The sequence below is a fragment of the Telmatherina bonti genome (assembly GCF_933228915.1).
Source record: "Telmatherina bonti genome assembly, chromosome: 7".
Classification (NCBI taxonomy): domain Eukaryota; kingdom Metazoa; phylum Chordata; class Actinopteri; order Atheriniformes; family Telmatherinidae; genus Telmatherina; species Telmatherina bonti.
In genome coordinates, this window is record NC_136625.1 from 22,935,549 (window position 1) to 22,953,754 (window position 18,206).

Genomic DNA, 18,206 nt, shown 5'->3' on the forward strand with positions numbered 1-18,206 from the left:
TTTGGAGATGGAATAAAATATTTATCTTATCATCTTTCTATCTCATATGTTCTATCTAACCTGTTATGTGTTTGCCTTAAATTGTCTATCAGTAAATTGAGTAATAAATTATAATTCTGCACTTCATTTTTAAATTGTTTAGTTTTTCTGCTTCTTGTTATTCATTTTTGTTAACCTTTACATGCAAAAAAGCTCCTGTATTTATTTATGTCTACCCTATTTTTCCATATCTGAGGTAATATCTGAAAAAATGATAGATGAGCAGCATGAATGCTCTACATTCACTCTTTTCTAATAAAAGCCTTGTAGGAATGGTAGCATATCCTGTTGAATAAAAAGCAGCTGTAGATGTTTTATGTGACAGGTACCATCATAGTTTTCCCACTGTGAGCTGAGTTCAGAGAGATGTGTCCTTCAAGGAGATATGGATCCATTTGTTCTGCTTTCAGAACAGTTCATTATGCTTGGTTCAACTACGTAGCCTTGGCACAAACAATGCAGTTATGGGACACCAAGTGCTTTTTAAATGGCCTTCAGTGTCTGACAGCCACATCCAGTTCAGGTGCGACAATTTGTCCTCCGAGCAAGGAACAACTATAAGTCGGGGAATGCAGGTAAACTGGCTGCAGGCACATAGTAAAGCAACTTGGAGGCTGAACTATTTAACCAGAAACACATTTAACATCACCTTGCACTGGAAGTCATTAACTTTACCCAAAACATACATTAAACTAGTTGCTTTAAGCAGAAGTTACTCTCAGCCTTTTTGAGATCTGTCATTTACAAACTTGCTTCATCATTGTACACATTATTGACTCACATACATTATTTATTACGTGCAGCACAATGCCTGAAGTAATGTGGAAAAATCTGCATTACTCAGCTGTAGGACTCAGTGTATAAATTACTTCCTGACCAGCTGGACTGCATCCAGATTCTCTCAGATACATAGAATACGAATTCTGGACACATATTTGGAAACCAGCCCTAACCAGTTTGAAAAATTGCAACATAAGTTCTGGAAAAATTCACTTAAATGTTAAAGTATTCAACCCATGTCAAGTCATAAATACTCCACTGAGTACTGTACTACAATACAAAGTAGATTTTTACTGGTAGTGATTCTTTATCCGTCTTCTTGAGGAAGGCAATTTTATGCTGAATGATGGATGATAGATGATGACAAGAATCAACATGAAGTTCATATAAAACAAAGTGAACCATCTTTTCATTTTAAGGCTGTACATGTCAGCTCATTATAAAAACCATTTGGTCATTACCAGCTCTTTTCTTCATGAATAAGTACCAGCAGGCCTAAATAAACTGAAGCAGCGTTGTAAAGAAGGGTGGGCAAAACGTTGAACACAAGGATGTGAGTTAGACGACAGACAACTACTGAAGGTGCTTCAAGCTGCTGAATCATGGGGGGCACTTAGTTTTTCTTCTGTCTGTAATATGAGATGTGTTTTCGTTCATGTGATCATTTACCTCATTTTGGGACTTTATCATGATTTTCTTTAAAATGTCCGTTTCAGTGCAGAGACTGACTCAGACTTCAAGATTGGTGATCAAAATTGTCTGTTCTCTAAATGTTCTCAAAAGACGTAATTGTCATGGGAGTAATTGTGATTCTATGAATAAGAAGTTAGATAAGACCACTAAAGAAAGGTGATTTCTTTCTCTTTTATTTAAGGTAATTATTGAGCACTTAGTTATATTTCAGTTAAAAACATGTTCATAATGTAACTCATTTTTGCAGAGCTGCACACAAAGCATTTTTTGCCCAGAGGCATGATTGGTGTAGAAATCCTCTGACTTGAAAGAGTACCCCCACAGGTTGTCCAGCTGTGCAGTCTTTCAGATTTAAATATGCAATTTCCTATGCTGTGCTGCATTTCCAAAGAGATGCAAAATAATCGACTTAGACAAAGCTAAAAGATGAGTGGGATGATGTAAATGTGGTAAATACTTGAATCTGGTCTATGTTTTATTTCTGCTTCCCAGTGACAGCTGATACCTTCCTGGTGGAAGGCAACAAGCAGGAGCACCAGCTCTCCAACCTGAAGCCAAGCACCACCTACTCTGTAGCCCTCTACGCTACCAAAGGCCCCCTCACAAGTGGCACAGTCATCACCAACCTCCAAACACGTATGTATACATTTTTTTCAGCACAGTTGGTGGCACAGTGACTGGGTGGTTAGCGCTCTCTCCTCACAGCACGATGCTCTCCCAGGTCTGACTTAAGCCTTTCTGTTTGGAATTCAAATGTTCACGCTGTGTTTGCAGCACGTTGCCGTGGGTGCACGGTTTCATTTACCACAAAAACTATATGTTAATGAGGAATTTTCATGGCATGCTTCTGAAGAGGTTAGCATTGAAAGACATGCACCTGTCCCGAGGCATTAATATAGTTTAATGCGGGCAACATAGTTCACTTTACAAAAGATAACATGCAACCGGTGTGTGAATCAGCACTGCTTTGAGTAACCTCTAAAACCAGCCATTAAACTAAAAGATAAAGGGAGAACTTATAAATGCAGATATGCGTGGACAAATGAGCAAAGAATGGCATGTCATATAGGGATGAACAAATAGACTGACTCAAAATAATCTGATTCGCAGTTTATTGACTGCAACACTAGTAAGTCATACCAGTATCAGCTCAGAATTTCACACACCCTTTGATGCACACCCCAAAACATCAAAGGAAGACAGGTAGGAGCCTGAGATCCAAGGGTCTGGCAGGCCCACAGACCCCGATATTATAACTTGTTCTACTATAAATATGCTGTAAAACTTACAATTTCTTTCATTTTTCACGTAGCTTACCTGATTTACGATTCCATTCTTTATACCTACCAGTGAATAGCCTTTACTTTACTTCACTCATTCCGAAGGAATTGTGAATGCAAAGGTTTTTATATGATGAAAATTCATTGTGATGGCCAGGAATGAAAATCTAGCTTGCTCCACCTCCAGCTGACCTCACCTAAATCTGCTGCTTTATTGACAGGACAGGTGGGCAATTGTTCCAGTTTAGCTGACTTGCAAGTCTGGAAACTTTGCTTTTTACAAGTACCTGCAGAAAAAATAAAAAATACTCAGCACAGTAGTTCTGTCCTCAAAGACACAGCAGAGCTACCTGTCCTGCATTGTGGCAGAGTTGCATTCCTCATGAAAAAAATCTCTAACAAGGTATGGAAGCATGACTGCAGAGATGTTGGTTGTGGTAGTACTGCTGCCTCACAGCATGAAAATCCTAGTCTGAGATGTCTAGTGATTTTTGTATACGCCTGGGTTCCTCACACACACCAAAATGGTAGGGTCACTGATTGTACTACATTTACCCCTGAAATGAGTGTTTATATTTCTATCTTTTCTTTTCTTTTGTCTCTTTTATCTTCATGTTGGCCTTGTAATGCACTTTCTTTGGAATATATTCTGCCTCTTCTGTGATGGCTGCCATTCCCTTTGTAGTGTAAGCAGGGTCACTGCTTGAGCTCTAAATCTGTCATACTTCAGCTTGATAATCAAGTATTGCCATTCTAATATCATACCATAACATAGTATTTACCAAATATTTGTTCTTAAGACATCAAATAGAAACATCTATAGACAAGTTATATTTTTTCTGCTGAGAGTGATGTATAAAGTAACATATTTGCCAATACCAAGAAGAAATTTAAGAAAAGTTTAAACTTTCTTCTGAGGACTAGAAACAGCCCAGAGACTAGGGGCAGAAAAAAGGATCAGCTTCATACTTTCAGTTATATACTTTGGTATCGTAGGGCTCTTTGTAGACTGCAAGCCCCTTAGCCACAGCTAAGAGTGGTTTTGTTGTCTGGCCTCCATGCCTGACAAGTTCAGCACAGAACTTGGCTCCCCCAAAGGGAGCTAATATTTAAGCTCTAAGGATGGAAAATAAGTTATTTTGTTGCCGGTGTCTTCATAAGCCTGTAGGCTGCAGTACCAGGATTGTTTTCTTCAGATGTGTCTGAACCTGCTTGTTCAGTAGTGAGTTTTTGGAGCAGCAGAGATCTTTGCTTCAGGCAGTTCCACACAGTCCTCACATATGGTTGTTCATCAAGTGTTAAATGTCACTGTTACAGAGCCATAATCTTTGTTCTACAGGGTACTGAGGAACTTATAGCAATTTAATATTAGGACTTTGCAGGTTGTAACTCTGTGCCAGTAATACTTTATGCAGTGTCTATGAATCTATAAATCCTTTACAGTTATCCAAAAAATACTTTTAGCTGAGAGCTCTCGTGTGGGCATAATTTCATCATTTATGGTCCTTTGCAGTCCGTCATTAACTTGACTAGATCTCACCTGTGTTGGATTAAATGACAGACACACAACTGTCTAAACACAATAGGTGGAAAATTCAGAGGTTTGTTGTGTGTTCTCACACACAGAGACTTCAGCTTTCAATATTACTAACCCTCTGATGCATGACTTATTAAAAAACAATGCCACATTTTTTTCACATATGACATTTAGCTCCTCAGACATGTACTGAGACACTTTTCTTTGTCTATAAGATTATTTGACTTTTGATTTAGTTTATTTATTTTATCTATTGAACAGAAATATTTATAAAGTAAACTATTATCATATGTATATGATAGAAATATTCTATAGAAATGGACTAGTGTCATTTTCGCCCTGCGACGGACTGGTGACCTGTCCAGGGTGTACCCTGCCTTTCGCCCCAAGACTGCTGGGATAGGCTCCAGCTTCCATGCGACCCTTAGTTGGAGTAAGTGGTTACGACAATTAATGAATGAATAGTGTTATTTTCTTGTCTTGTTTATCACTCAGGTGAATTTGGTCAATACGTGAATTTGTATATATGACATTTTATACAATATTGGTTTATTCTTCAGTAATAGGCAATGTGTCAGCAAAATTATAAACCATCTTCACCTATGAATATACTAGAAAACAGCTTTTAAATAGGTGTCCACTGTGGTGAACACGAATCATCAAAGGGTTAAAGGGAGATATCGATAAAACTGTCACCATAATTCTGGCTGTATGAAAACTAGATCCTCTCTTCTTTTATATAGACATGAACCATCAGTGCATAGATCAGGCTTCTGCTGTAGGGACCAAATTGTAACGCGTTTCAAAACTAATTAAAGCAAATTCTTTAGATTCAGTTTGGTAAATATTTACCTATTTTCTGCTATTCAAGAAAGACTATATTCAACAAACTAGGTAATTAAACATTTACAGTCAAACATGGTGATGCCACCATCATATATAAATGATCATTTCTTTGCAAGAGGAGCAGGGTAACTAGTGAGAACACAGCGAAAGATGGACCTAAATAAAATCTTTGCATCTATTTTAATGGTCAGTATCTGCACATACATATGAAAGAGGGAAGGTGTTTCAAGAGACATAAAAAGATTAGTATCTCAAACTTGTACAAAAATAATTTTATTGAATTTAAAGGTAGAGTATGTAAGATTTTCAATATTTTCAAAATGAATTAACTAATGAAATAACTACAATCATAATTAGATAGTTTTTTTAACATGTAGTCGGTCCATATTTGATGCGTTATTAAATTACAAGTTTAATTAATGACAAATGACAAAAAGCACTTTTTTTTTTTACTGGTAGGCAAACATTTAAGAAGGGTCTCTGTCATTAATTAAACTTGTAATTTAATAACACATCAAATATGGACAGACTGGAACCTACATGTTTAAGAAAAACTATCTAATTATGATTGTAGTTATTTTTTTAGTTGATTTATTTTGAAAATATTGAAAATCTTACATACTCCACCTTTAAAGTCAAACGTTCACCCCATATGCACTGCAAACAATACAGCAACACATGGTTTGATGCAAGGCTCTGACATGTTTAGTTACTAAAACAATAGTTTGAATGAGCAAATGTTTTCAGATAAAGTCTGTATTCAAAGTGAAATCCTTTCATCCATCTTATATGTTTTATTTACTTTACGGTAAAGAGCAAAAGTTGTCAGAAAATGTAAATATAAGAAAGTCCTTTTCATACTATTCTTTAAAATAGTGCAAGAAAGGCCTTGATGCTTTCCGTAGTGATGTTGTGGTTCGAGCACAGTTCATCCAGAACAAGTTTTCAGAAGGTGGTGGGGCGGCAAGAGGAAAGGATCTCCAACACACCTCGGCACAAAACCTGCAGATCGTTTTCCGCTTAGCAACTTGTCTCTGTTCATCTGCATTCTTCACTGCCCAAAAAAGGAGATTTTTATGACAGAAGAGGGTTTTCAAGCTCTAGTTTCTCCTTAAGTCTGTCGCTCACCATAACATTACTAACCAGAAGCTGTAGATATTCTACAAGGCAGTTACCTTTCGGGGGGGAACTTGGTATCTTTCTGTTCTGAGCTGTACCAAAAAATATAAATACGTGTACTGTTACACGTATTCCTATTCATACAGATAAATATATGTGCATGTACTGTTACATCCTTTGTATGCACTGATGTTAACCATAAAATAATTGTTTGAATGACTACCAAAGCAAACACGATAAACTACCAGCTTATTTGTGATATAGCCTGTAAACAGTACATTGTTTTTCATTTTCCTTGTTTTCTTTTCATTTAGTTTCAAACATTTGTTAACAGACCATAATTATTATCACAGTATTTTCTTTTAGTTTGCTTTGTAAATAAGTTACATTTCATCAACATACACACATAAGTTTGCCAAGAGGCCGAAATAGCCGTGTGTTGTTCAAAGTGTTTGGCTTCCATGTTGTGGGTCAGTAGCTCTGTCGTCTTTACTTTTATGCATGAATTGTTTGGATATATAAAGGTATATATTTATTTTTAAATCACAGTGAATGTAGTTGTGAAAGTATGTTGTATATCTGCTCTGAGAGATAGTCAGACTGAGGCAATAACAAGGTTTACCTGACCATCTTTAATCCATCAGTGAGATTCAACCAAGTAGCATTTAGATTTACTTGTTTTCCTGTCCTAAAGTAAATCTCATCCATCATCTAGACATAACTACTTGCTTGCAAACAAGATGCATCTCTTCAAAAAGACTCATTTCCTCCATCTTGTCTTGATACATGATTCAGCCATCCAGTTTGATGCTTTGTGAATGTTTATTTCTCCTCTAAAATAGTTTGTTTTAAAGAATTGGTGTGATGTTGCCAGATTTATTCATCCCCATCCCATTGTTCAGACCTACTCATCTGACGAGTGTCAGAGCTGCCAGAAACAGTGTCAACACCTGCTCACCTGCTCTCCGTGGAAAGGTTTAATTGGAGGAGAGCATGGAAAGGACAACGACAAGGTGACAGACATAATCGGTGAATGAAGAGACAGGAAGGATGAACAGTGCTGTCCTTATGCAGAAATAATCCCCCAGTATTGTCCATCAAGACAAAGGGTAAACAAGAACAAAAGATAATCTCTGCTTGCTCTCTGGCACATCTGGTTAGATTGGCAGCCTGTGAGATAAGGAGGAAGAGGAATTGGGCACAAGATGGTAAGGTAACAATAAAGAAGAGAGTGGAGGTGAGGAAGACCACAGGTTGGCGTGGGACACAATCATTCTAAATGAGGAGGGAATGCAAATACAAGATGCAGAGGGTGGCAATAAAAGGGAATTATCACAGAAGATGAAAACTAAAGACTTAACCCCAATCTGGAGAGTTATCTGAGAGCGCACATTTTAGCGTCTCACTCTGAGACACTCTTTGTTTTCTCTTTCACAATTCCCCCATTACACAGCGAGGATCTGTCTTCAATGGTGAAATTAGGCACCCTGCATCTTTCAGAAGGTTATCAATGCAGAGTCATGCAGCTAATTACAAGGCTGTCATTGATCATTTCATGTGTACACAGCCGAGGATTTAGCTGACCAGAGTATGGGGAGTCAGTGTTGTTCATTTTCTTTACAAGGCCTGGGTTCAACTAAAGTTTAGACGTTGAGCTCGATGTAGGATTTCAGCCCGCCATTTAGAATAGTTAAACATTCAAGGTTTCCCCCCCAAAAAAGTCCATTTTAGTTGTGCTACAGAAAAATAACAAGAGGAGAACATTACTTCAAATCTACATACCAGGCAGGGAATCAGTGCTACAGACAATCATGTAGCTGATATATTCATTCAGTATTCATGAAAGGGGTGTGTTCGAACTGCACAGTGCACAAAGTGCAATGCTTCATTTTTTTCATTGCCTCCGCCTCCGTCACACTGAGCGCTGTTGGGCGACTGGCTGATGATTTGCCCCAAAGTCATGATGTAACTCCAGGAAAGAGATTTTCCAAATACAGGGTCATCTATTTTCTATCATGCACTGAAATGAGGTTACAGCATGTCAGTACTTCTGCTGCCATGTCGTTGGGTGTGATGTCAACTCAAAAAGGGTGATGTAAGGTGAGGAAATGGAGGTGAGTCTCCTCTTAATGTGGTTTAAGTTTTAACAAAGGTACTAATCAAGACTTGTTCAAAGCCATGCAGGGATCAAGAATGTAGATGGATGAGGTGATGTAATGTGCAGCAAACGTCGGTGGGCTTTTGGATCAAGCACTTGCTTTTTAGACTTTGATATTTCCCTTACTAAACATGGGAAAGTGCTGCACTGCTCTTTTTACTAAGTCCTGTGGGGTTTTCAGATTATTGATGAGGAGGTCATATACCCTTCCAACTAGGGGTGTAACAGTACATGTATCCTTATTCAGATGTGTTTGTACAGAACCTTCGGTATGGAAGAGTGACTGCATTGCACATGCTTCTTCCGTATACAACATCACTACACTGGAAAAAAAAGTGACATCAACTTCCAGAAACATTGTGTTCAGTAACAAACATTATTTTAAATGTTTCAAACACATAAAGTTGCAGGTCTATTCTGCCTCCTACATAATATCCAGGTTCAGAGAACCATACTTTCACAGGTAGACTATAAAAGTACATTTTTTAAGAATAAAATGAAAATGCTGAGATAAAGGAGTATCATTTGATTTACGGTGGAGCAGTGAGCATTGACTTAATTAATGCGCTTGCAGTGACGTGTTTTTTTTTTTTTTTTTTTTTTTTTTTGTTTTTTGTTTTAATAAGAAAAAGGTGGCAGTGATTCCCATTATTTAATCCTTTATTCTTGAAGTTAACAATAATATTGAAATAGTTTAATCTTCTTTAGATGGTTTTTAGTGGTTGGACATTCAGACTAATTAGAACTTTACAACTCTTTTAATTTGTTAACAGGTTTTGAAAGGAGTGATGATTGACAAGTTGTATCATCTGCTTGGACTCTACGGAGAAAAAAATACAGACTGGGTGGCACTGAAAACTGTAGACCTTTTTTTTTTAAGAATGATGTCAAAAGTTATTTATTGTTTCATTTGTTTGATGGATAATTTTATATGGTGAGTTGCCAAAAAATAATTTTACTTCCCCTGCAGATTATCTGAGATTCAGTCTAATTTCCTTGTTGTGTATCCAAGCCTTCAAAACAAGTTTAAACAACTGCAGCAGCTCTGATCATGTTGCACATGGATGAATTTGGCTTGTGTTTATACCGACTTAATTACATGAAAGACAGAATAAAGTCAATATTTGGTTTTCAAAGTGTTTCAGTTATAATTTATCATTTGATAAAATAGTTTTATCACTCCTTGAAATAGTTTTTTATGGAGTGGAAATGCTTAGTGCTGCTTCTATGTTTTATAAAAATATTCATATTTATGCTGCATAGAGTTCAGAATTGTTCACACTTGATCATCTAATCACAAACTATAATCCTGACATATCAGTTGTTTGCAGCTCTTTACTCTGTCTCCACACTAAACCTTTGTCACACCTCACCCAAACAAAAGTCCACACATGAAAATGAAACCTAAAGAAACTTTTTGTTCTCACTCATCTCTTGGATGAATCAGCATATTACAATAAAATAAAAATCCCTACGTTGTAATGCAGTGTGTAAATGCACAAAGATCCATCAATGCCATTTACAGTGAATAATTTATAAAGCATAAGTCTTCTATGATATTGCCTATAGTGTCCACATATATTGTTTGCAGCACCAGGATTGTAAAAGTATTTTATTCGCACCTCTTTTTGGCAGCCATGGATGCACCAGTGAACTTGACAGCCAGTGAAGTGAACCATCGCAGCGCTCTTATTTCATGGCAGCCACCACTGGCAGAAATTGACAACTACATGCTCACCTACAAGTCATCTGACGGCAGCCGTAAAGTAAGTTACGTACATTTTCTGATTTCTTTCTGTCTTCTGCACACTAAATACAGTTTTCCACAGACATTTCCACAGTTATAACATGCATGACTGTTAACTTCAGGAGCTAAGGTGTGTTTTTATATCTGGTGAAGCTGTGCTGCGATGACTTCCATCATATCGAAAAACATGAACACTGTCTTTCCAAACAGAAACCTTGCTCTGCAGATATCATAGAACATATTGAAACACTGTTTCATATTTGTTCTAGGAATGCACTTTAATCAAATTGTTCAAGTAGATTTAAACTTGTTCAGGAAGAACATTAATGCATAATCACAGCTCTGGTGTTTTAGCACTTGAGAATTCAAATTTTGTCTTTTAGTCATGTAATCCCTTGATGTGAAGCGTGCTCACGTTCAGGGAACACACTTGCAGATTGTTACACATACATCAGAGCCACACAATGATAGTGCCTGTCCAACTGAGATATTACTATAATGTGTCTCAGAAGAGACATTGTTTATTTTGATTAAGTGTTTTGATGTGGCTGAGTAATGGTAATGAAGTGCATTAGTAAGAGCTGTGCAGTGAAAATACTCGCACAGATGAAGTGATCATCAAGCACAAGTCTTTCTCTTATTATGCTCACACATTAATGCTCTAACTTTGTGAGGGCAGCACTGCTGTGTGGGTGACCATCAGGTGTCACTCACGTACAGAAAATGTACTCTTTTATAAGATGTAAATACATCTTTACATATATCTATCTATCTATATATATATATATATATATATATATATATATATATATATATATAGATATAGATATATATATATATATATATATATATATAGATATATATATATAGATATATGTAAAGATGTATTTATATATATATATATATATATATATATATATATATATATATATGTATATATACATATATATATATATATATATATATATATATATATACATATATATATATATATATCTGTATCTATATATATATATATATATATATATCTGTATCTATATATATATATATATATATATATATATATATACATATATATATATATATATATATATATATATATATATATATATATATATATATATATATATATATATATATATCATCATGTAACATCAGTAACATCATCATGTTTACTGTTATTGTTTACTTGACATGCAAAGTTTACTTCCTGCTTGCACTTTCCCACTTGTCACTGAATGAATATTCTGCTTTGCCATGACTACGATAAACTTGTAAACTTCATAACCAGTGCTCCATATAAGCAACATTTCTCAACCTTACCCACTAAGTTTTCACAAGAGTACCAATCTGCTTAGTCACTGTTGAATACATTTTGTGTGACAACATTGCAGATGAGTGAAATGTAAGTTTTTAATAGTAAAACTGCCACTCAGGTATCATTAGCATAAGCTTGATGAATGCTAATCATAACTGGGTTTGCTTTATGTGTTAGCATTGCTCTCAGGCTGTTTACTGAATGCTCTGTCAAATGGCAATAATGTGCTTGAAAAGCTATTGGGTGCTCCTCATTTCCAAAAAGGGCAACTCGGTGGAGGAGAGGGGCGGAGTGAAGTGTGTGGGTCAGCCCACTCATAAAGCAGGTCAAAGTGAGGTGGAATTTCCCAGCAAAAACACAAGCTGCTATGCAGACATTTCATTTCAACTTAAACAGACTGTGTCCACTTGTGAAAAAATACTTGTCTCCTTTAAGCGATCATATGCACAAATGCAACCAAACTAGTTCATTATTAATAGTAATAGTAATTGCAGAATTGTTGACAGACAGCAACCCGCTTCAGCATCTCTGCTACCATTGTCTTATTCACTGCACATTACCCTCACTTTTTGAATCTGAAACCAAAGATTCCACATCCACAGCAGAGAAGTTGAGTTCATATCTTTTAATATGACGTGCTGATAAAAAAGTTTACCATGAGTTTATTCATTTTCATAAATGTGCATTTAGTGTAAATGCATGACACACTGCTGAATGAAGCTGATGGGATGCAGTCACCTCAGACAGTTTTTAAATTAGACAGACATCAGCTACAGAGAGCTCAATAAAATAATGGCATGCCATTACGTTTCTCACATATTTGATGTTAATTGGTGACAGCTGGAAAGGCCTGCTGCTGCTAGGTGTTTTAACCAGCGAGTCACAGTCAGTGCCAACTAGAAATGAGAAGCTGCTACCTGAATACTCAGGGCACGGCTGTTTGGAAATAAGATGGCAGAGATGGAAGCAAGATTGGATTCAGCCAGAGTAAACAATGTATTTGTGCAGCTTACACATCAGCTTTGTTTTAGCCATTACCAATCTGCTGAAATAACAGTGCTTAGGATGGGTGGAAGAAGGTTCCTGCTGGCTTCGCCTTGCAGGCTACAAACAAGCTGTTCAAATGTATCAAAAATCAGTAAAGTCCGATTCTTACACTTTGTAATAAGCATGAACAAAACATTATATTTTTTAAATTTAGAAAGAAAGAAAATAATCTGGACGACTGCCCAGATTTCAAACTGTTTAAATTGATTGTCATTCAGATGTTTGTTCACCGCTCTGAGCTGTTGCAACAACAAGCGCCACATACTGAAATCATAGTGTTCAACCACACGGATCACACCACTCAAGCACAGAGCTGCACTGATAGCCACAGCCGAAGATTAAAACGCTCCTCTTGTGACTTTACCTGGCTGTCTGTATCTGAGGTCTGATTTGGCACAAAATATACCTTACTTGTTATCGACACGCATACACTGCTGGTGAGCCTACAGCTGTTCAGTCGACTTCTCCTATAGCTGAGATAATGGGCTTTCATAATTTATACTGTAGCTGTGTGATTAATTCCTTATCTGGTTGTCGTTTATTGAAGAGTTTAAGAATTACACGTATCAGTGTTGGTTAAGCCATGCATGGAATGATGAAAATCTCTCACAAGGAGAAGTACACATCTGGCAAACATCTGACCACTCAACCGTACAAACACAATCAATAGCAAGGGTATAAAGGAATGCAGTTGCCTTGATAAGACAGCGCTGTTTTTGCAATAAAAATCTTTTCTTGACCCCAAAAACCTCAGTGGAGAATGTCAAATCCTTTGAGACAGAGAGACACCATTTACCATCTGCTTCCTTGTATTATTCACACACACACATTGGCTGCAAATGTGTGCTTTTTTTTTCTTTTTAACTTGTTTAATATGTCATTCTTTCTGTTTCATATTTAATGCGTATCCAGGCCAAACTGTAACACAAATTCCGATACATGCACATGCATAAACATGTTTTGTAGTGCGAAGCTGAGCCTTGTCTCATTTGACTCGATTCAACTCACATTTAAGGAAGTGATGTCATATTAGGTACAATCACAGTCAAACGTTGTGGTTCCTCTAGATGAGCTCAGTCAAACAATTTCTGAAAATCTATTTTTATTTTCCAAGAAATGTAACTACAATGTGATGCAATGAGTTCAATAGAAAATGGAGATATTTGCTTCCTGATTGCTTTTGCACCTTCTTAACTTCGCTGTCGGCTTGACTGTCTAAGTATTTCTATCCCGATTATGTCATCTACTGTAGCTGGCATTCTTTTCTGCTTTACAGCCCTTACCATCCTTCCTTATCTTCTCTTGTTTCTAACTTCCCCAATTAGTTTATTTTCTTCTACACACACATATTTGTTATATTTGAAGACATAGCAAGCAATTTCTGTGCCCAGTGGAAATGTAAATGTTCATTAGAGAATATTTGTATTGACCTAATATTCTGTCTCTCCAAAACACCTGTTTGTGTTGCCATGGCAATATTGTCCTACTGTAACAAATATAAAGTTTCCTGAACAACAATAGCTTGAAGGTCTTTTTATTTTTTCCTATTCCCGTAGTTCCTTTTAAAGCTTGCCAACTCAATCCAGTGTTTATTGAGCATCTCACGGCTTTAGTTTTACTCTGCACACAAACTTTAGTTTTTCAAACAGGAATACTTTTAACCAACCTACTGTGAATGAATATGATCCTGTACATTAGGAGTTGATCCTCGATGCAGAGGACACATGGATTCGACTAGAAGGATTGGCTGAGACTACGGAGTACACCGTCAAGCTCCAGGCTGCAAGAGGACTTGATACCAGCGCTGTGGTTTCCACTACTTTTACTACAGGTACAGGACTCACATATAATGTGTTTTCATTCTTTGACCTAAAGTGATTCTAATGAGTTGTGCAGTCTTGGCCTGAGAGTTTGTCCTGAATTATGTATGAAAGCGAACAGAACAATGGGGCATGATTATCAGTCCCCAAAGTCAGAAAGAATTTTCATCTTTTTACTCTGCAGTCTGGTACAGGAGACTTCTGCTGCACCTGCAAGCTGGCTGTCGTGATCTTAACAATGTGCTACATTTTCTGATTTGCTGTGTTTGACAGGGTGTTAGCCAACTTAGGAAAATAGGTGGGAAAACCTTTCCAAGCAGCAGAAAGCTACTAGTCACCAACAAATAGATCACTTGACAAAAGTATCACTGATGTGATGTAAAGTTGCTTCCAAGCACATCCAACTGACAGAAAACATTATTTGCATGTTTTTGGATGAAAGGTCCAATTTTAGTCTCCTTTACTTCATTGAGTTTGACTCCTGAAGATATATATTTTTTTGTTTTTCGCTAGAAGTTCAAATACAAGTCATGGCTTTCTGCTGGGCAGGCTACTAACAGTAGTTTAATCCATGGTGTGCATGTCTATGTGCTACAACAACAACAAAAAAAGACAAATCTGTGTGCTCCATCTTAAATTCTCCAAACTGAAAGAAGTTGAAGAGAAGCCAATTAAAGCTTATTGTTGCCGAACCTCTGCTTCTCTCCAGGGAGTCGCCTGTTTGCAACGCCTCAGAACTGTGCCCAACACCTGCTGAACGGAGAGACTCTCAGTGGCGTCTACACCATTTACATCAACAGAGATCCGAGCCAGGGTGTGCAGGTGTACTGTGACATGACCACAGATGAAGGAGGCTGGATTGTAAGTCACAGTAAAGATGACACCATCTTTTCATAGAACTTTATCTGATTATAAAAGATTGCATGCTGGTCAGAGACGAGAATTTATAGCTTTAAGAGATGATGTTTTCTTTCTTTCTACATTTGTCATTCATCATCATCTTGAAATCCAGGTTTTCCAACGACGTCAGAATGGTCTGACAGACTTCTCCAGGAAGTGGAGTGATTACCGTGTTGGATTTGGAAACCTGGAGGATGAGTTCTGGCTTGGTAAGTCTCTCACTCTGAGATAAGGAGTGTGGTGGAAAAGAAAAGAAAAGTCTTCTAGATTTATCAGGTCATAACTGTTTGCTTTCCATAATAAAATAATAGAAAAACTTGTAGGGCTTTAAATCAGATGTAAGGGAAGTCAGCTGCAGTCTTATTTAATCATTTGCAATATATTCTATGTATTTTAACTGCATTTTATGGCCAATATTGAGTAGAAACCTGCCATCCATTTTGTTCAATCTCAGCTCCAAATTGTCAAGGCTGCTCTACCCTCTTTAGTTTCACACCACCCTTATGACTGATGTGGGTTTAATGCCTTCAATCAATAGAGGTTCATTTCTTTTACTCGGTTTCAGTTGATATATCTATTTCACAAGGAGCCAAGATGTCCTGGGTACTCTGTGCTACTGGTGAAACCTGTCTTCTGATGGGTTTCACTATTTTTTCTCATCTGATCTTTCAGCACTTGACTTCACAAATTCAATCTCATTCATAACTGGATTCTCTGAAAGCTCATCTCTCCCTGAAATGACTCGGTAATTGTTTTAGCACCACTCTGATACAAATACCAAACAGCAGAATGTCCTCACTGTTTTGATGGAGTGTTAAATAGTTTTTGCTCTCCTCTCGATCCAATTGTAAAATAATAATTATATTCATTACAAAAATTGTCAAATGAGTGATATTTCTTCATTGGCTAGTATTGCGTGAAAATTTTAGCAATTAAATCATAACCTCGGGAGGGATTGCTTTTCAAATGAAGTAACAGGAGATTTTGTAGCATTGCATAATAACCCCATTATAAGAGAAGGAAGGCTGTTATTTTGCTGGTGACACACAACAGATTGTAAACACTGCATTTTTCAGATTCCATCCATCACAAACTAGAGGTGACAACTTAATAAATGTCAGATTTGTTCCTGCACTGGTTATTTTTAAAGCTGCAGTTTGTGCTGTTGAGTTCAATTGAACACTGTCAGCTGTTGTTAGCTAAACAGCAAAGATGCTCAAAAGCAGCTGGTAGTTTTACACAACATGCTATGGTGGACTACTAGCATATATGATTGATTTATCTATATTTATACTTAAGGGAGGACTTGTTTAGATTACTTCCTGAAGCACTTTTGATAAAAATCATCAAACATGTGAGATCATACCACATGTGCAAAGAAAAAAAAATGTGTGAAAAGAGCTGTAGAGTGACTGTCTTCATTTCTTAAGTTTTTGTCTGAGGCACCTAAAGGCATCTCATAGAAGCATCCTGACACAGATTTAACACATTTCTAATGACTGCACCACTACATTGTGATCTAAAGATGCCTGCATATTTCATCTGACCTGTTTCCACAACAGCTGAATCAGCCATAGTCTGGCCTCTGAAAGTACATTATAGGAAGGTACCTTCATCTCCAGCATCTTGCTTCACTTTTTAGCTGCCTCCTAGGCTTCATGCTCTTCTTACTTCCATTCTATTTTTCCCCTTTCTTGCACTGAAACTCTGTGCTCTCAGTGCATAAAAGCAGCTTAATGTAACCTCAGGGTGTAGATCATGAAGGGCCATAATGCCAGATTACAGAAGACATGCCAGCATGGAGCGCTTAGCCTCAGCGTACAGAACACAATGTTGAGATGGCAGCATGAAGTTGTCCTCTTAGTCTGATGACCTGCCTGTTAAAATGGCTGTGCACAGAAACCAATCAGCCTCCTCTCCATGTTAATATCATTCACAATGGTTCTATTGTCCATGTAGGATGAGCAAGCATGTGGAGAGCTAAAGTCATTAAAAATGAAACCAGTAAGTAGAATGCAGTCAGTTTTGTTTCATGAAATAACATGTTTAATAAAACAGTGGCATATTTAAGAGAGGAGGGGGGGACCCTTTTGGGAGTGATATGTACCACAGTGAATGCCCCGGCTCACCAGAACATTGAAAGCCATAGTCTGTCAGAACAAACAGTATGTTTCCCTGACAATCCTACAGGTCTGATCAGTTGCATTAAGGGACTCTGTTTGGTGTCTTTTCTAAGCTAATAGAAAAATACTAAACAGAAGTAAGACCACTTCCCTAAAATGCAGTAGGTTTTCTTCATGTTGCCAGAAGAGCGCAGACCAATTGTGGCACAGATTAAAAAAACATCCGGGGAAGTGTCTGATATCAAATTATCAGCATTCTGTTCTTTGGAATACAAAAAAAATCTCTTGTTTCTCATTACCATAGTGATTAGTATGTTTAGACTTGTAAGTGTGCAGCTTTTGATCCAAAACAATAGAAAATTAACCCCAGAATGCTGTGAGAGAGTATCAGTGAAGAGGACACCAGTCTACAAGCTCCTCTTCTGCTGGATGGGAAGCTTCTCTTGGGCATGTGATTTGACAGTTGCAGCCACAAACAAAGGTAAAAACTAAAACTATGAGAGATACTGAAACCAAAGCCACAAGGAAGTGAAAATGACGGACTCATCAATGTACAAATTACTGTATCACTATGGGAAACAATGACAAAAGTTGCTTATGGTCAACTTTCTTAATTTTCTAATCCGTTTATTGCCAAACATTTTCATGCAAATTTAACACAATTAAATGAGGTATTTATGTGATTTCTCTTTACCAAATTGGAAAGAAAAGATTCCTTTTCATGCTGTCGCCATGCCCTAACTCAGCCACTGCTCAGCGGTTGTTCTTCACAGTAACAAAGGCTTATTTCTACAAATCT

General features: G+C 37.1%; 1 protein-coding gene across 1 annotated transcript in view; it reads left to right on the top strand.

The window, feature by feature from the left end:
* The window catches only part of tnr (tenascin R (restrictin, janusin)), a gene marked incomplete at both ends in the record, with an annotated part of 73,499 nt that overhangs the window by 50,420 nt on the left and 4,873 nt on the right, over window positions 1-18,206 (top strand). The window contains 5 exons of the mRNA XM_079243802.1: window positions 2,005-2,148; window positions 10,088-10,218; window positions 14,263-14,395; window positions 15,094-15,245; window positions 15,397-15,493. Coding sequence (XP_079099928.1) covers window positions 2,005-2,148; window positions 10,088-10,218; window positions 14,263-14,395; window positions 15,094-15,245; window positions 15,397-15,493 — 657 coding nt within the window. The remainder of the gene's footprint in view (window positions 1-2,004; window positions 2,149-10,087; window positions 10,219-14,262; window positions 14,396-15,093; window positions 15,246-15,396; window positions 15,494-18,206) is intronic.